We start from the raw sequence: 20,667 nt of genomic DNA on the forward strand, positions 1-20,667 counted from the left end.
GTGTCTTTATTTTCATTTTCCTTGCTTTGAACAACTGTTCTAATGAAACAACACATCATTTTGAAACTGATGGCGCCACCTACAGACGTCTACACAACATGACACTGCTTCATGAAGCTTCGTCAACCCATCACTAGTAAAAAAAGGAGACATTCTTGTGTATGTATTTGTCAAGAACAGATTCACAATAAGAGCAGCATAAACAGATGCTAGGGTGATGAACTGTCCATGCTTTGGAACTTCTTAAAGCACTTGAGCTATTTGTGTCTATAGTGAATGTTTTTGCCCCATTGAGAAATGTTGTTGGGAAGAAATACACTTGAAGAGAGTCTGGTATAAACAAGAATCATACAAAAACTGAGTTCAAGAAAAGTAAAAAAAAACATAGGTAGAAAATAGAAAGTTATATTACGAATAACATCCTTAAAAAAACTAGATTAACTATGGTATGAATGTCATTTCTGCCCCCCTATTTTTGACAAAAAAGGAGCTGAAATATTGTTATTATTCTGTATTTCTTGTATTGTCTAATATTCTTAATTTAATCAAAATTTGACTTTTTTTTCCATTGTGCCTCCTTTACTTTAGTCTGATTTATTTTTCCATATATTTTCTTACAGAACACATAAAAAGAAACTGAGTTTGGACACAAATTACTACTTTCTAGACCTAATCCTAAAGTTATTTATAAGTATTAACTTACATTTGTTGTATCAAGAGTTGCATGGTAAAAATGTGTTTCAGTGCCCGATAATAGTGAAAGGAGTCATACGACATATAAATCAAGCACACACTGGAGGAAACATGAATTGTCCTTCATCCCTGTGTCAGAAATATAGCACAAATAAATAACAAAAATAAAGCGCTGACAGATGTCCAGATGCCTTTTCTATGTGAAGCTACCAAGCCGTAATGTACAGTTTGGCTTGTATCACCACAGGTAAATTATAGCATCTTGACATGCATCGCCTGTCGCACAAAATCCTCTTTGTTCAATGTCAAAGAAAATTGAAAATAAATCTCCCAAAAAACTCATAAATAGTAATGGAGTGTAGAAGAAATAAGTGTCAAACCCTGTGATCTGCAACATCTCAGTTTGGGGTTAAAAACATATGACGTCGATACAGATTTCCATTAAGATTTCATCAACAACAACAACAACATGTGAAGGTCTATTTCAAGATCTCAAGGTCAAAGGGAAAATGTTTTATATTTTTCCTGAAGCTGTTCCTGCATACTCATCTGTATGCTTGCTAAGCTCTGATCAAAAACCCAGCAGGATACGCCAGAGCAGTATGTAAGGAAGAGTCACGCAAGATTCAAAAATGTCATAAGCTTCACAAGGGGAGATGTCAGTCTAAATACCTTCACTGGGGGGAAATTGAATTGGGTACGACAGCATTTGTACCATATGAAAGTGGATTTTGCTGCACAATGTCACAGGACACGAGCAAGCAAACAGTAATGTGAGCAAACTGGAGGGGAAAACAAAGGTGATTGTCATTTCTAACAAAAAGAGTGAACCATATTTTGATCAACCAACTCACCAACCTGGCATAAGTCATACTAACAGAGGCATGATTTCCTACTTATCCATACTAAAATACATCAAATACTAACAATACTGTTTCTACTTAAGAAGGTATAATTTGTCTTTGTAGTATATATGGTTTCAAGCAATCATATCTTTTACTTCCCTCCAGTTGTATAACCTTAAAGAAGTCAGTGGATTTAAAACATAATGGTAGTCTACTTTCATGCATCATCTAGAAAAGCAGTACCAAACGACCCCTGCACTAAATAATGGACTCTGTGTGGAAAGACGGCGGTGCCACTTACCCTGAAAGTCAACGTTTCTGGGTCAGTTGCCGTTCAGCCGCAGCCCTCTGAGGACTATATGCTGCTGTAAAGACATAATGGCCTTGTGTAATGGTATATTACACAAACTCTGATTTAAATTGTGTTTTCTTGTCTCAGGATTCTTGTTTCCGGGATGCTAGAAACAATTTCAAGAACATTACTTTCTTAATGATAAAAATAAACTTTTGTTGAAAACTACTGGAAATACAAATATTGGGGACAGAACTGAATAAAAAATATATGATTACATTTAGACTCTATGTCAGACAGGTTTCTACTAGTGATGTGCTGAGCTTCATGAAGCAGTGTCTTTATCTTCAAAGCCCACTAGATGGCACAACTTGCTCTACAGTCTATTGCTTTGAACAGCTATTTTATTGAAATTCACATAATCTTTAAAGTGAGGGCGCCACCTGCTGGTAATAAGACACCGCTTCATCAGATTCATCACTACAGTCAGGGGCGTTCGATTCAAAAATGATGTTAAGTTTCAATGGAATAGATGTTCAGAGGAAAAGATCGGAGAGCACGGAGTGTCTAATGGACTGTGATAAAAACTGCTTCATGAAGCTTCACTAGTTTCAATACATCGTCTGTGAAGGTTCTCATTCATCCATGTTATCCTAGTGGTTCAAAGGCGAGTCAACTGGACAACCATAGAGGGTTATATACTAACTCAAGCTCATTTGGAGCTGAAAAAACTTCTCAGGTGGGAGGTGAAATGTCGTAAACTCAACCCTGTCAACTTGCCTGGGAAAGTTTCAATACACCCTTTAATTTGGTCATTTGATCAATGTCTTTGTCCGTCTCCGTTTGCGATGCTAAAAAAATATTTTAAAAAAAACCTTGAGAAAAGCTGATAGTGATGATTCAATCTTAAATCAGAAAAAGTTAAAAAAAAAAAAAAAAAAACTGCTTATTTTCAGTAATACTGTATTCTGAGATTCAAGTGAACTCCCTGGAGGAGGCACAAGTTGTAATAGTTTAATTATTTGATAAAAGAGGCCGATGTCACAAAGCATAAAATTAATATCTCACTTTAACTCTATAACCTTTCGCATGCGATTCTGAAGGCAATACGTCACTTTCTCAGAGTTTCTCTGAGACACGATGTTAAAAAAAAAGGTCTGCTAGAACTCTTCTTTGTCTTTGAAGACACGATTAAGAAACTTGCTTTGTCCTTGACATTCACTGTCTCACTCATCTAGCAGGCAGAACCTACCCATCAATCCAGGCTCCCCGCTGAGAGCCGCAGCTGCCGGACCAATTCATCATTAAAATTACCAATTTCACTATAAAATTCCAAACGAAAGCGGGAGGAAATCGTCCCAAACAAGCTATCTGACCCCATAGAGTTTGAAAAAGCCGCAGAGGGACCACATAAGTCTATAAAGCTCCCGTAAAAACCTTCAATTGGTCTTGTCATATTTTCTCCCCACTGAGATTGTGGATGGTATTTGTACGGCGGAGTGACCTTGGGCGGATCAGGCTCCAAACTCGGGAGTGCTCGATCATATTGAGAATCCTATAAAGACAGAAATAAATCTAGCGCTTCCCAACAGCTGTTTTTCTCAAAAGCACGGAGACCACTCATCCTTACTTTTTTATCATTCAGCACATTTTCAGTGCAGTGTATTGCGGGGGTATTATTATTCATGCCAGATATTGAGTCGTAGGCAGGCCAACATGAGAGACTATGGATGCATGTTTGAAGAGTAGACTCTGTGTACATCATTTACATTCCTACATTTGAAGTCCCTTTTTGATGTTGACTCATTCATAAAACCAGCGCTGGCACGAGTCAGCTGCATTCCAGTGGTAAAAAAAACCCGAATGAAATTAAATTCTGCTTAATATTTTATCAGCGCTCACTCCATGTTCCATTCCCCTCCTCTCCGCACACAAAGGATTGAACTGTATCTACAGACGTTGGAGGCCAGTTTTGGATCACTGCAGCTGTTCAAAAGCAGACTGTTGCCAGGATGTGGCAGGTGGCTGGATTCAAGCTGCCATTTATCCGTATTACAAACCCAGTTGACGAAACTGTTTGTATAAATTCATAAAACATGTGAGGGTTGGACGTGCATCTATTTCAGAAACACTCTGAAAAACTGCCAATATTACAGTATATGTTAATTATTCCTTATGATGCATGGGAGCTCTAGGACTGGACTGATGCCATTGTAAGCAGAGGAATTCCATTCTATTCCAGGAAGTGAGTGCTAAAATAAGACCATTCAAAGCTTGAATATAAAGACATTTTTAAAACCAAGAAGACATTTAAGAAGGTTTAAAATGCACTTCTTTGTCACTCAGGATTTCCCATCCAATGGCCTCCTCCATTCTGATCAACCTCCCTTTTCAAATGGTTTTAGGTTAATCCAAGGAAAGGGATCTAGTTTAACCTAAAAGTGAGGCCAGTGCGGAGACAAGTCACGGTTCTTGAAGTGTCCACTTGAGGCTGGTTGCAGAAAGGCCAGAATTAAAAATAACATATTAACAACCTTGTTAAAAAAAAAAGTTTCTTAATCTTAAACTTCCAGACTACGCTATATGAGGTGGTCCCTTTGGATTATATTTCAATTCATCAGTTTTACCGAATTTGTATAATAACGGACTTGATTGACCTGGTAGGAAACTGTGTATTACCCACTTTAGCCTTTAGGGGCACAGTTTCTTTGCCCTTTCGCAATTCAAAATGACCTTAATTCCACCTATTGACTGGAGTCTGGCTAAACTGGCAGACTGCAAGATTGCAGATTGCTTCCAAGATGGCCACCAATGCCCAACATCTATATAATACATTGACTAATATCAGAATCAGATATTATTAAAATACTATAATAGAAAAACTGAAGCAAGGCAGCCATTGTGCAGTGCATACCTTATACAGTCTATTCTTCTTCTCCCTTCGTTTCTCTCTTCCAACATGTCCACTAACCCTCCCTTTCAACTTTCTTTTAATGGTTTGATATCTTTGAATGTGAAAATATTCGGACTTTCCAGGGATACATCAGTTTGCTGTACAACATTTCAAGAATGTGTCAAAGCATTTACCAGCTGAATACAGCAAACGCTGTGATGCTTATGGACAATCTTTCTGATGGCGGGAAAAAAAAGGAACATTTCTATATGCCTCGTTGTGCTTTTTTTTCTCTTCAATTGATGGAATTACAGGGATTTTTTCTGTGATGGAGGAATTTCTTTGTTTGCTCAGAACAATGGTTTATTTCTTGTGTGTTCTTGCAGGGGCAGCAGCTGATGGACCTGGAGCACAAGTTGACGGTCGCCAAGGAGGAATTAGAGAAGACTGCACTGGACAAAGTCAGTGAATTTGATAACCATATTTATTTAGTTTGAGGCCATAGAAGAATAACAATGAGGCCACATTGAAGGACGAAGCTGTCGGATCACATTTATTAACCTTTATTCCTCACATATATTTTTTCATCACCATGCAGAGGTAAATTTTAATTGAAACTATGTTAATGTAAATTAAATTGTCCCATGTTTCCTTTACTATTAGCCAAATATTAATTGAATTGAGATTATCACATGGGGTTATCGTATAGGTTTGAAACAATACTGGTACTGGTGCTGAAACAGTGTCTGAAACGATGCTTTAACCCTTGTGTTACCTCAGGGTCAAGATGACCCGAAGACTCCAACACAAATGTGTTCGTTTTTGGGCCTTCTATCCCACTTTCCAAAAAACAATATATTTCAACATTATAAGACTTTGAACAATATAAAATAAATCCATTAAAAATATTGCGTGTATAGTAATACACTGTTAGAACAATATTCCGTCAGTATTATTTCATAATTATTTTTCAAATACTTGAATAAGTGTGTTTCAGTGAGAAATTGAAATCAGGAAAAATCACACTAAAACTGAATTGAAGCACTGGAATCTGTTTTTCTTTTTTCGGTTGCTTACTACAAGTATTGGTACCAATCTTTCCCCATGGTACAGGGAAATAGGATTGTATTGGCTGAATGAAAATAATATGATACGACTTAGTTGAAAGCCGAAAGAAAAAGTAAGTAAGTGAGTAAGTAATTTATATTTATAGAGCGCTTTTCCAGACCAGGGTCACAAAGCGCTTAAACAATCAAAATAATACTCAATAAAATATATACTTAAAAGGTTAAGATATCACAGAGAATAACAAACACATGGTTGTCGATTAGGATTCCGAGGTAAATCATTATTTGAAATTGACTGTGAACGTGTAGGAGCTTTAATTTATGTAGTACTATAGTATTTTACTTGTGGATATTGACAGGCAGTCTCTTGAGACTAGTTAGTCAAGGATAATAAAACACAGGAGAAAATGCTTACTTGGTTACTTGAGATGAGTATTGAAAACAAATCTAGTTGTATTCTACTCTAATGCTAATTGTTCTTCTCTTTAAAAATCGTATATGTTATAGAGAGAGACGTGATTCTGTTGACGGACTCTCATGTGCACCAGGAGGTACAGCGAGTGATTTAATGACTCTAAATAATATGTGTGCAATATCTTTTCGGGGACAGGAGTCTCAGCTAAAGGCACTGAAGGACACAGTTCACATCTGCTTCTCAGCCGTCCTGCACAACGATCCCAGCGGCAGTCACAGATTTCCCACTTCCCCCACCCATTTGTTCAGATATACACCCCTCATCAACAGCTCGAGAGTCACGTTCCAGCAGCCACATGCCAAGGTGACTGAACTCTTTTTTTCATTCAACATTTGAAAGTTTGATTTTAACTAACTCTCAGTTTCAATGATCAATGCTCTGAATGATGTGGTTAAATGTTGTCCAGATCCACATTCATTCTAATTCATTTCTATTTTTACATAAGGAGTAAATCAATACAGATTATTATTTTCTGCTGTTAACTGTTGTTTTTTTTCTTAAATTACACAATATTTCTTGATCAATACTTTAAATTGCAGTCATTAAGAACCTAATTTTAAATCTTTAAAAGTAATTATCAGCCTGGACAAACCTAATGTATGCTATGTTCAAAATCTGGCTCCAATTCCAGAGAGACTTTCTATTTTCTATTACCAAAACCAGATCAAACTTCAATGTAAATACGAAGAACTGTGTGTGTCAATGCTTGACGCCACTTCACCAAAGCATAATGAACTCTTTATGAACTCAGCCGTTATAATTGATTATGCTGAAAAATAGATTAGTTGGTTTGTATGAAGACAAAAAAAAAAAAGTCGGAGCTGTATGGAAATTGGGGTTTAAACGGTTTGATTTGTTTGGTTTTTTTTTATTTTTCCTTAAACTTCTCAGATAAGATGATCCAAGCAGCGTTTGTTTTCATCCCTTTTCTGTAAACAGTCTCAAATTAATATTCCTCTCACATGGCCACAGCAAATGTAGTGACATCATGAGATATAGCTTGTTGGCAGGAATAGTGTCCCCCCCAGTGCACACCATAACTCCTGAGCGCCACAGACACACAGTAACAAATCTTTTACCGATATGAGACATTTTGTAGTCAATGAAAAGCTTCTTTAAATGCATGTGGTTAAAAAAAATAAAACATTGAGTTGTTACATCATGGTTTGTGAAACTGAAGTGTTTCAGGGTAATATTTATACTTATGTTTGATGGAAATATTCTTCAGACTGCTCCGGTAATTTGACTTCTTCCAAGCAGTCCTCGCAACCTCAGCCGTGTCAGTTTTGATTCTTTAAAAGCTGCAGTCACTTTGAAATCATCAAGTTGACGACCGCACCATGCTGCCTTATCTGTCTTCATCCTGGTGTGCAATTTTGTCTTTAAGAGGCTTTTCTCTCCTCTTGCCTACGCTTTAGAGATTTGACACACCACTTAGAGGGTTTTTTCTCCCCTCCAAACATCCACCTATGCTTCTCCATATTCTTTATATAGCTCAATCCAGCATGGTGTCAGAGCCATCCCTCACACTATCATCTATAATTGACGCTCATATTCAAGCTCTTTGTGTTTGCAGTGAAAACAGGAAGATTCCATTAAAACATCTTGTATCTCCTTGTCACCTACCTGTCAAGACTGCGTGCCAAATAATGGCAAACAATTGTGAGGCGCAAACATCTCACCAAATCCAGACAAGTTAAGGAAGCCAAAGTTTGATCCACGCAGATCTCTTTATGCTAATGAAGTTATTACTTCCTGCTTCATTTGCATACAAATAGCACTCCACTTGTGAGCCGTTGTTGGCTCCATTATCTCCACTAACTGCTGTGCACTTTGACAGACTGTCTGATAAATCCGAGTCGGCCCTCACAGTAAAGATTACTGGAGCGCGCCATCTGTCCACTCGGCCGTTGCATGTAGATGCAGGTCCAATTCCACCAAGGTTCCTGCCAAATTTATCTCAAATTAAGGCGTGAAAACACACGTACCCTGTCGGAAGATGAAAGAGCAAAAATAATTCACAGGATGGGAGGATGATTCAGAGAGGAAAATGTCAGAAAATGTTGACCTTTAAACCGTGAACATCTGCGTATGTTAAGTAATAAACGTGAGTATTTTGAGGTGTTTGCACACAGTGAGCCTTGTTGATGAAAAGTGTGTATAAAGTGAATATTATTTAAATATCTAATTAAGCAAAGGGCTCTGCAATAATATTAACACTGTGAGAACACTGTGTGCACTTAAATATCAAGCTTCATTCTCAATAGTGACAAACCGAGCCTGTTAGCGGAGAGTTGCGAGGATCCATTTGCTATGAAGTCAATCAGAGATTTAAACAAAAGGAGGCAATAATAATTGTGTGTAAATCAGTGAAGGTAAAACCTCAATTTTAACTAGCTTTAGAATAATGTAGTGATGGGTTAATGAGGCTTCATGAACCAGTAGGTGGCCCTTAGTTGAAAAAGATTATGTTAAGTTTCAATAAAATAACTGTTTAAAGCAATATACTACAGAGCAGATAGTACCATCTAGTGGGCTCTGAAGATAAAGACACTGCTTCCTAAAGCTTCTTTAAACCTTCACACGTTTAAAATACATTACTAAAGACTCTGTCACAAATGAGACAAAAACAGCGGATCAATGAAATCCATAGATATTCATTGAAAAACAAAGAGTTTTCTGTCAGACGATAGGAACACCGAGATCAACAAACAATAAGAAGAGAAGGTTCTTTTGTTTTATTAATCTTCTAGACAGATGGCGAACGGTCACCATTAAGGAAATAAGTACATTAGAGTTACTCTCTAAAAATGGATTGATGGTGACAGTTTACAGCTTTTCAGGTATACATTTTTATCTTCCGATCGATTGGTTACAGTTAAAAGCATCAAATACAGTCAATTTAATCTGCTTAGAGTGTGAATGTCTACTGTTGGCTTGAGAATCTGCTGAATTTCTTCAGATATATTGATGTTATATTCAAGATCCGCGGAGGAGGTAGGTAATGAAGATTAGGGGTCCCAGAACAGAGCCCTGGGGCACACCAGCTGTGACAGGGGAGAGGTCGGAATTGAATGATATCAGTTGTAGGAAGTCGGTGCGGCCGGTGAGGTAAGAGTAGAAACCTTTTTACGAAGAAGCTTGTAGCTAGCAAGTAAGCAGGAAATGGAAAAGTTTTTAACAGAAGAAAGTAGCAGACTGACAGCGGGAACATTGAAAGCTTCTGCTGCTATAAGCTAAGATCTGATGGCCACCATGTAAAATTATGAGGCAGTATACATCAAGTATATAAGACTATACAGACAAATAGCTATGATTTAACGAAATGCAAAACAAGTAAAGCATATTGAATTGTAAAACGTAAGGGAATACTGTAAAAGTTAATTTGTTCTTATATATCTTGAATCATTAAGTCTGTTTTGCAAAGGGGGCGCCAATAGGCTCGCACATATTTCTTAACCTTTGGGGCTGATTAGCTTTCTGGAAGATAAATACCAGTGTCCCCAGGTCAAGCAGGAGATATATTTTCTCCATCGTATCCTGGATCTGCCCTGAAGTCTCTTTCCGGTTGGATATGTCCTGAGCTGGATATGTCCTAAAACGTGCCCGAGCAAACCTAACTGGCTTCTCTCAACGTCAAATAGCAGTGCTCCTACTTTCAGTCCCTCCGGAATGACTGTCCTCCTCGCCTTATCTCTAAATAAGAGTCTAGACACCCGTTGGTACCCAGGTGGGCTCAGCCCAAAAGTAAGATAAGTACATCTGTGGGGGCCAACTATTCTCTTAAAAACTCCCAAAGATTTCTTGACTCCAGATAAACAATCACAACTCTCCCAATTGATCTTGTGTACACAAAGATACAAAGCACTCTGGAGAGGCCATATTTTCTGTCACCAAGCATGAAAAGTTGTATGATTTGTTTTTCTTACTCAGCAGTAAAAGTCAGAATGAACTCTGCCAGTGTTGAAAAACTCAACATGGTTTTTATTCCCAACAGGCTGCTTTTGACCCAGTTAGCACACAGTGGTCTTGTTTGTGCATCAACAGACTTTGGGGGAAATGTCTACTGTGCAAACATGCTTAATTGGTTGATCACCAGTTTATTGAGAACAAGATAGACTCCTGTGTTTAATTAAGCAAGTACAAAGTTTAGCTCCTAAGCTATAAAGATGTGTAGTTTATAAAGATCACATTTACTATCAATAAATAAGGACACATTCATTGTATAGTATTAATAACGTATTATAATCATTTTGAACAACATAAATTGTTCAAATCATTTTTGCGTAGTTAAAGAGTTGTGAAAGGATCACGTACGTTGGGTCAGAGAGATGGTAGCAAGTTACTGCTAAGTTTAGGATTAAGTAGATTTCTGTGCAAAGTTAAAATCCCAAAAGAGTATACGTAGAACTAATTTAATGTTGTTGAGAAAAACTTCTAAATGGATAGTTCTTGTTTATATAGCTTAGTGTCATAGTTATATCAATGCTTTTTCTATGCGCATTTCTTCTTTTATCTATGTACCTGTTCAGGGTCATAAACCAATTTAATTTTACTTTCAAATCAGATAAAGCAGAAGTAAAATAATTGTGTTTTTTATTTCTCACCCCTTTGAAAATTCCTGAGCTTAAAGTCTTTCTGATTAAATAGCTTTTCATAAAAGATCAAACAATACAAGATAACAGCTCTGCCTCTCTTGTTTTATAATTGTACCCTTAGTGGGATTAAAAAAAAAAGCATGCATTAAATTACAACACAAAAAATATTTGAAAATGAACAAGAATAACATAAATGTAAATATATTATTAGATTTCCACAATTATTTGTCTTTCACCACCACTTTCTTTGGTAACCCTTGGTGGGAATAACAAAACACAATGTATTAGTATTGAACCATTATATGACAGATGAAATTGCAAACTACAAAATAAAAAAAATACAATCAAGAGTGACTCTACTCTTCATCTTCCAACTTGCTTGTCTTGCCCACAAAATGATTTGAATAACAGGCTGTGGTACAGGTCTTCACTTTTAAACCAAAAGCCTTTTGTCTTTCGACAGATTGTCAAACGTTCGTATCTGTCTTGTGCGTTTTTTGCTATCACAGTTCCATCTTTTCGGTAGAACGCTCCGTTATTCTCTCCCTCAAGGTCAGGTCAGTCAGGGAGCTTGTTAAATCACCACAAGTTTGGAACGAGTCATGAAAAAATGAACGGCCAAACCACAGATATGTTTTCATGTATTTCTTTTTTTTTTTTTGTTCTGGCATCAGACCTTGGACAGGCTGTGATGGCTTCAGGTCTGCCTGTTACCTGACTGCACCCCCTTGGTTCCATCTGCGTTGGCCATGGCCTGACTCAGTGACTGGAGCTCGATGTTCACTTACCACACATGATTTGCCCAGCTGTTACTTTGATATTTTGGCCCCAACACACCTCTCTTACTGATTACTCTGCCCAGAGAAGCAGTCGCCAGATCCCGCAAGGCTCTGTCATGGTTGAGGGCGTACGTTTGTGTCATTCAACTACTCGTCACTGTACAGTCTGTCACATACTCTGTGATCGCACACTGCTTTATTTATTGTTTTCAATGGTGTAGGTTTTTACATGTGCCTTTAAGCTTAGCTCACAGCTACGAAGAGGATGGAGCTTGGACTTAATATGATGTGAAATTATAGACAGGCTGGAGGGACCTACACACCTCAAGATTACCCCTTGGATGCCAACAAAATGTTTCATACTGATATCAGAGCCAGGATGTTGTTGTTGTTTATGTTTTGACATCAAATAATATTTCATAGATAATAATAATTGCTTAAAACGAACCCTAGCCATTGCCCCGCCATTGCATCAACAAGCCATTTACCCATTTTGTGCTTTATAACTCCGAGCTGATGTGTTGTTTTCTCTACAGGATATCTCCAAACTCCAGAGAATTGTCACTGAAAGCAAATCCCCCATGAACATTGGAGTAATAAGGAGACAGAACGGGAGAGTTAAAGAGTGCAAAACAGAGGAGGTAAAGCCTTTTGAGAACATAAATAGTACTGGACATGTTTGACCGCAGGGCTTCAATCTGCAGTGTTCCTCTTCAATGTGTTTTTAGGTTCAAGTCTCTGGTAAAAAAAAACATAGTCTGACTATAAGCTCTGCAACCTTACTGAACACAATTTGAAACCGGTGCTGTACTTACATCACCCCTATAATGTGTTCTTTAAACAACTATTTCAATTAACATTATTATGTGTAACCTAATTTTAATACTTTTCTTTCTTGACAAAAGTACGGACGGGTGTCATTTAGGTTGCTTGAATGGTGTTTAAGACTAAACACAAAATCTGTCCAAATTGTAAGTGCAATTTCTAATATTTTTAATTATATTAATATTGTCAGAATTATACTTAGGCAAAATGTTATATGTGTGAGAAAATATTATTCTTGTGTTTTCTTGTCACACAATGTCTGACTCATGCTGTAGGAACATACTTAAAATATTAGTAACTGCTTTCATCTGTTTTGATACCAAATATGTCCAAATATTAAAGGCTAGTGGAGTTGACTTCATCCTCTCGTTCTCAGTCATTGCCGGAATCTCGCAGGATTTCAGAATGTTCATTAAGGACAGAATGTCTGCTGCTGGAAGTTAAATTGTAACAGAAAAGTGAACAAACACCATGAATATTTGTTAATTGTAAAAAAGAATGGAATTGTTTTATTTTACAAACACATTATTGAAGTACAAAACTTAAAAAAAAAACATGGTAACAGATAAAATATGATTTGCAAGACAAAAATGAAAAAAAAAATGATGCAGTATCGTGGAAAACAATATTCCAATATATCGCCATACAAATATTTTCTAACACCCCTAGTAGCAACCATTTATCAGTGCCATTATGGTTATAACAATAATGTAATAAATGTATACCAATAGAGTTCAAATAATAATCTCTGGAAGTTAGTAAATTATAAAAAGTAATTGAATATATATAGTATATATATAATTAGATTGTATTTCTACTAAAAGTGTAAAATAAAAATATGATAACTTACTATAGAGACTGACCGATTTACGGTTAAGTAGAAGAAAATAATGCTTCAGTTCTCAATGTGTTTACACATTTATTTGATTGAAAGCCGAGAATAATGACAGTAATATCGATTAAATGGGTCTAAGAGGGAAAACAAAATACTCCACAGCAATTTCACATTCAAGAGCCTCAAACTCTCAATGCCACTCTGAGTTTGCAATCAGGATTTGAGAGAGCTGGCTGAATGTCCTTCTGTTACATTGATAGCTGTTAGAGTGGACGAAAAGATGGAAAAAAAAAAGTCTGATGATCTATATTGAGGCGTTTGAAAGGAACTGCTATTTGTACAGACATAATGCAGCAAATCATGTTGGGTCTACACACGCATTGTGGCAATAACACATTCCTGCAACAAAGATGGATCCTTTAGCGAAGGAATTCATTTCCTAAAATACTTTTGACGGCCACTCAAGAGCTATTACAGATACAACTGGATTCACTGGAGGAAGGTATGGAGCAATAGTGGCAAATGATGAAACGCTTCTTCAATATGGTGTTAAATTTATTTTAGATTCCAAAAATAGTGTTTACAAGTGCCTCCTAATGAATGACATTACCCTGTCGAGGCTACAATAATGCTGCTGTTTGAATGATGCTCATTCTAGGCTTGACAAGAAATTTCAACAGCCGTCAGCTCAGTTTCATTTAAGAAGATTTATGATCACCGGGCACTTTTCATTCACACCAGTTGTGTACAGTTTTATGTGCATCCAGACATTTTTAAAGGTGCAGTCTTAAAGACTTTTCTTAACGTAGAGTAATAATGTAATAATCATCTGTAAATATAGGGTACTTTACTTTTTGGTACTGTTAACCTGCTTTGAAATTCTTGTCAAGGTATTCACAAAACAAAGGTCTACTGATTGAGGGGGTGTGGCTAGAAGCAGAGCCTCACCCGTCATTATGACCAGTTAAAAATTAACATTAAAATCAATGGAATATTCTTCAATGATCCATCATTGTGAAACAACAGTAAAGAGTGAAGAGACAGAAGGGGGAAAAGAAAAGTGAGCAAGTGATGGAAAGTTTGTTGGATGTTCCTGTCACATGAAAATGAAAAAAAAGGCTTTCTTGCCTTTTTTTTAAATACATATGTTTTATGTACCATGTATATTCATGAAGACAAACTATTTAGAAACTCTTAGCTTGTAGCAGTTTTCAACCACAGGGAGATGTATTTTGAATGAAAATGGTTTGATTTGCCAGTATTGAATCGCCAAAACACATCCTTTGTTCAAAAGGCTGATTGTTTTAATTATGTTTGAACAATAGATTTCTTGTCGTCAAATCAAGACTTTTTAGAGCCTCAGCTGAAACCAATAAGAATTATGAACCATATTCCAGTTAATTACAGGAATGAATATAGTTGCAATGAGTAGGTTTGATTCATGCTCACATCCAGTGCAAGAAAAAGCTGAATCATTTGCAACTAACAACCGAGTAATAAAAAAATAATGCTTTTAAATCAAAATCTAGAATTGTCTCGTAAAGTTTCAGTTAAATTCTCTGTCCTACTCAGCCTTTTTATTTCCTCCTTTACAGACCGGCGCAAACTGCTCTCAAATCCAGACAGAAGAATCAGCTTCAGAACGTCAAAAAGTTCACGATCAGCAGCAGGTAACGTGCATTAAATTACAATTTGGAAATATGGGGAAATGTTTTTGCAACAGAGTTGAGAGACCTGCCGACTTCTGCTTCTTTATGAAAGAGATGAAAGTTAGACCAACTAGATGTTTTTCACTCATAACTATATATAAATATGTCTATGGATGTGGTGTCAAGTGTGTTTTTGCAATAATAAAAATATGATTATGTGGCCAGCAGGAGAGACCATAGTGTTATATTATGCAAGGGGAAGAACAGTCTGAATACAATACAGCCTATCTGCAGAAATCTGCTGTTTACCATGCCACTGTCGATGCATTTCTGACCCTCATAACATTACTGAAACACAGTTGCACCTGTATCAAGGTAGCAGATGGTGCGCCAACACAATGCATCTCATTTTGGCCGACCATGGTAACCAAGGAGCTGCCTTCGAGTGGCACTATTGTATTTACTTGACAAAGACACAAACATTTATCTTCAAGCAAAAAACATTATATCTTGCATGTGTCTGATTTATGTTTCTTATTTATTGTGCTACAAATATGGAGCTTTGCACCAACAACTGTAGCGATGATGAACAGGAATGCAAATTAGTTTGCAAATTTACAGAAATAGTTGACAAAAAATAAGACATTCAAAAAGGACATAAAGCGATTTGGGAGTGAAAATGTGGGATTATCTCCCTGTAAGTCTTTTCACCTCAGGGAGCCACTCATGGCCCCACGGCAACCAGCTGAGCTTCATCAGCTTGAAAAACCCATTTGAGAAACGGGACAAGAAAATATTAATGGAAGATATTTTCTTTACGATATATCCTTGCAGAAGCTATAATTGTGCTTTCACGAAGAGCCACACATCATCTATTTGTGAAAAAAAACAAAAAAAACAGAAGCCATTGTATTAAAAAGAAAAGATAATGATGATTGATAAGGCGCCTGAAGCAGCAACGACTGCTGTCAACCCAACAAACAAACAACTTAATTGAAAATAGTATTTCACTATTGATTGTTTATGTATTGAGTGAATTATCAAAGCATTCATTGATGAATCGGAATTCTTTCCCAGCACCGTATGCTGTTCGTGGAATTGTAAACAACTTGATTTGTCGCGTCTCAGTGGATCAGTCTGAATTAAAGTGTCCCCCCTCCTTGTTCCCGCCACCGCTGCACCTTCATTACGTGTTCCCGTGTTTGATTTGTGACGGATGAACCCGAGTGGCACCTTAGCATATGTTCCATCCCTCTCTGAGTAACATTCTTCCCCACAATGATGCCGTATAAGAACAGGGAGTCACTCGTTGTAAGGCGATGTCGTTCAATACATCCTGAGCTCTTCAATTTGACTGATAGCACAAGCCGCCACACACACGTCGTAACCCTAACATTGACATCCTGGCATGTCGAGAAACCCTCTCTGGAGTTTCAGCCAGCTTACCAATAACATCAACAACACAGCAGGAGAAGAAACGCGCAGCCTTTCTGCTGCTTACATACCTCAAATCAATACGAGGTTGAATTGAAGCAAAAATAAATATCTCAGCTATAAAGCTGAACCCATGTATTTTTAACTGACACTGGCAAGTAAAATATGACCTCCCCCATTTATGCAATAAAATAAATGACACACAAAATAACGAAACAATATATATCAGGCAAGGCTTGCAGCCAAATCGATATGTTTTGTAATTTGTTTACAGCCTGCATGCCAGGAATTTAAATATACGCACCAAGGCCTGTGAGAGAGAGGAAGGCTCTTGTTTGCATCAGGAGCATCTATATCTATAAAGGGCACTTGAGTCAGCTTGGTTACTCTCTCGAGGGGTTTACAGGGGTCCTACAGAACTCTTCTTGGGCTCAAAATGACCTTCATGAGCTCCTTTGTGTCTAGAGTAAATCTGATTATACATGTGTGTCCTTATTCGTCAAAATGGCAAAAAAGGCTAAATCAATTGTGAACTTACTACGGCCTTCTTGCTAAAATAGCATGAGAAAAATGGTATTGTCTTTGTCTCATTAGAAGGAAGGATTTAAACAAAATCAGAGCTCTGTAGCTCAAATATTAAACAAGTCACAGCCTTATTAGAAGCCGAAAGTCCTAAACATCAGATTGATTTTCGGAATCTGTTGCGATCGGCCAATCCAATCACACCCCATGAAATCAGTCATGTCAGTTTGAGACTCTTTCCTAATGTGTTTCAGGGTTAATGTCATATTTACTATTTACTATAAACTAAAAAATAATTAATTTTTAATGTAACCCTTGTGTTATTTCAGGGTCAAGGTCGCACGTAAACAAATGTGTTTGTGGTATCCCTTGTGTTGCTTTTGGGTCAAGGTAAACAACCTCCCCGGCTTCCAGGAATACAAATGCAGTGGTGGAGGTCATTCACCTTGACCCAGAGACAACAGAAGGATAACCACAGACACATTTGTTACTTATCTTGACCCAGGGATAGGACGAAGGTTAAAACATTTTTTGCGGTATCATATGAAAATCCCCAGGTAACACCAATGACTTCAGCTGGTACACAATGAAATCATTGCAGTTTTATATTCTCCTTGATAGTTTTATACATAAAAGTTTTCCCTTTAGTAGGAAGATTGCAGCAGCTCATTACAAGGCAGGTTTGGAGAGTTGTTTGACGTCATTTGGCAGAAGCATTAATGTCACATAAGGAGTGAGGCTCCGTCTGCCATCTGTTCCTCTGCAGGGAGTCCTCAGGTACAATAATGACTAAATATCTGCAGCACTCAGTCTGCGGTGTACATGGAAGAACATTACTTTAAAGACAATCTGGTTGAAGGTCAATAAGAAAGCAAATTTACTTTCCCCGGTATTTATTGGATGTTTATTTTAAATTGAATTTTATCCATGCATTTTTTCTCCATTTGTATCCAAGCTTTTCATACGGAAAGTTATTAAGTTAATAAGAGCAGTAAATTAATGGAAACACGAATAAATCAAAACTCATTTTGCAATGGAGACCAGATGTGAAGCTAGAGTTATTAATACAGACCTCGGATCACCTGAAGTGTCCATTTTCCATTTATAAAAATGTTTGTGTTCATTTTCCTGCCTCAATATAATTTTTTTCACGTCCTGCTCATTGTAAGAAATGTTTTCCTTCTTTAAATGCAGCAGCAAAGGAGCCCAGAGTTGAGCGGGAACGTCAAAACAAAGCATTCGGAAAGCAGCGAAGCTGAAGACGGAGGCAGCAGCAAAAAGACACAGACACAAAACAACTGAGCGGACGACGATGATTCAACATGCAGGAGTCCTCTATTGCCTGAATGATCTTTCTAAGAGCACACACATTGACACTGAAACGCACACACATGCACATCCACTTGCACGCACAGAGACACACACACTGGGAGACAATAAACATGAATAACAATCACTGCGTCTTAAGCAAGGCACAGTAATTGTTAAAAAGTCCATCCATAGTAAATGGCATGCATTGTAGAAAAGTATTTTTTAATAAGGTAGCAATGGCACTGGTTACTTGTTTCATAGGTGTTGATTTGTTATTTACTTTATTCTGAGTCAGCACACTGCTTTTTAAATGTGTGATTTTTGCAAAAAGTCCCTTTGCACTGGTGAAGTCTGAACCGTAACCTGTAATAAATATCTAAATTGAGGCGCTAAGATCCTAGTATAGTCATCTATTACCAAACTTAGACCATAGTTTATCACTCATCGTAGCAGGTTTATTTACTCCTCCACATTTTGAATAATAGAGGGTCAAGTTGGCTGGCCAACTGTTCAACAATTAATATTTCAGCACTCTTTCTGCCTCTAACACTCCCGAGGCAAAGAGCCAAAGACTCACAATGGGTCGTCTCCCCGAGAATGTGCCATGCACTGAGTAGTTACTCCTAGCTACGCGTCTCTGTGTTATCTGACCTTTCTGTGTCCTTTCAATAAACTGTAATTTTCAGTAAATGTGTGAAGAATAAATGGTTCTTTGTGGAGAAAAAAGACTGCGAGTACTTTTGTGAGTGTTGGAGCAAAAGGTTGTACACCTTGAAAGGCCATAACTGCGACTTTATGAATATGTATGTCATGTCAAGAAGAGGTTAACAATGATGAGGTCAGCGCTTCTACTCACGTGCTGGGGAGGAGATGGAATAGAATGAAGATCCATTTTAGTAATAGTGAGAGGATCATCTAGAATTATTAGAAGGATAAATTAATTAATTTACATTTAATTAAATAATTGACTGATTATGACGATAAATCAATGTATAATAAATATATATAATTATATATCAGCTTTAAAAGCGAACACATCAACACATAAAGTAAACGCAAAAACAAAAAAGGAGGAAAAAACACATACTTGTACGCAGAGGATGGAAGTAAAGCAACACACATAAACAAACTGCTCAAAGGAAAATGCAACATCAGCTTTCATTTTAGAATCCAGGCTCAGGATGTAAGAATCCAGGCGTGTTCTGGCTTAAAAAACGACAGCAGGTGTGAGGATTTATTTTTGGGCCAAAGACATGTTTTTCTTTTCTCCCTGCAGCTTCAGAGTGTCTCTTCTCGGTTAAGTAAGTATCCAAATAAGAAGCAAACAAAAGGGCCTTAAGCTAAGAGTGAGAGAGCTTTCAAATAAATCCATTAAGCACATCAGAATCTATTTTTTGCAGATGCTCTTCAGCTAAAGTACAAACTCTCACTTGTGTTATTAACTACCTGATGGTCAAGGAACTCTGAAGATATCCTTCATCGTAGAAGGATAGAGAATCGATGAATTACTCTGACTGTGCAGAAGAGATGACAGACAAAGCAAAAAGGAGCCAACAGACAGTGAGAACATGAAATGGATTAAGTTTCATTGATCATGTTCTCTCAAACAAGTGGTTTAGCAAGAAATGAACTCACTTAGCTACTTGGTTGGTTGCTGTAAATTCACATTTCTTAAGAAATAAAAATGTATCAGATCAAATGTTTATGAAAGTTTATAGAGATCATTGTGTTAACTTATCTTTTTCAATAAATCACATTTATGACATGCATCATCTACTTTTGTTTTTGCCTCTACCTGGCATCAAAAAAAGAATAAATATGGTCTTGCAGATGTATTTATTTGTGTGTGTTCTTATCTGATAGAACATGCACTCGTCATCTATACTTCAGGTTTATTTAATCATTCATGTTCTACCTTTTATTCTTTAATCAGGGCCACAGGTTGATGGAGCCTTCACTCTTAAAAACTGCTGGGTTGAAAAGTAAGCCGAATTGTCCCCCAAAGCTAGGTTGAAAGAGCCAAGTCAATGCTGGGTTATTTATAACCAGCGAGTTTACATGTTGACCCGGCATGATACTTATGTTGATGTGTTCAAACTATGGATTATCAGTAAGGTGTGGTTATTTTCCTATTCCTTTAAAATGATGAAGCAAAAAAAAAAATGTTTCCAACATCATTTTAAAGGTAATGTTAATGCAAAACTGTCAAAACTCAAAAGATTGCATTATTTTACAAATAATATCATAACAAAGATAAAAAATATTATATAAGTGTCGGACTGGATACATTTGCAAACCTGAGTTCATGCTATTGAATACAAAATATTTCCCACAGTTGTCCCGCCCACAATCATAAATGTTTAGAAAAATGCATCAGAATCTACAGGTGCCCTAAGAAGGCACTCTACCATTTTAATTTCCAAAAAAACATAACAACAAACTTCTGACA

At 37.0% G+C, this 20,667-nt stretch overlaps 1 protein-coding gene across 3 annotated transcripts in view; it reads left to right on the forward strand.

The window, feature by feature from the left end:
- The window catches only part of luzp2 (leucine zipper protein 2), a 109,273-nt gene extending 90,329 nt beyond the window's left edge, over positions 1-18,944 (forward strand). For 2 of the 3 annotated variants that reach the window (XM_087794432.1, XM_087794434.1), the window contains 5 exons: positions 5,110-5,184; positions 6,401-6,568; positions 12,179-12,283; positions 14,898-14,972; positions 18,102-18,944. In XM_087794432.1, coding sequence (XP_087650558.1) covers positions 5,110-5,184; positions 6,401-6,568; positions 12,179-12,283; positions 14,898-14,972; positions 18,102-18,209 — 531 coding nt within the window. In that variant the 3' untranslated portion in view covers positions 18,210-18,944. The remainder of the gene's footprint in view (positions 1-5,109; positions 5,185-6,400; positions 6,569-12,178; positions 12,284-14,897; positions 14,973-18,101) is intronic. The other variant, XM_087794433.1, reaches the window with a different exon arrangement.
- The last annotated feature ends 1,723 nt before the right edge of the window (positions 18,945-20,667 follow it).

Source organism: Callionymus lyra, chromosome 6 (genome assembly GCF_982586985.1).
Source record: "Callionymus lyra chromosome 6, fCalLyr1.hap1.1, whole genome shotgun sequence".
Lineage (NCBI taxonomy): Eukaryota > Metazoa > Chordata > Actinopteri > Syngnathiformes > Callionymidae > Callionymus > Callionymus lyra.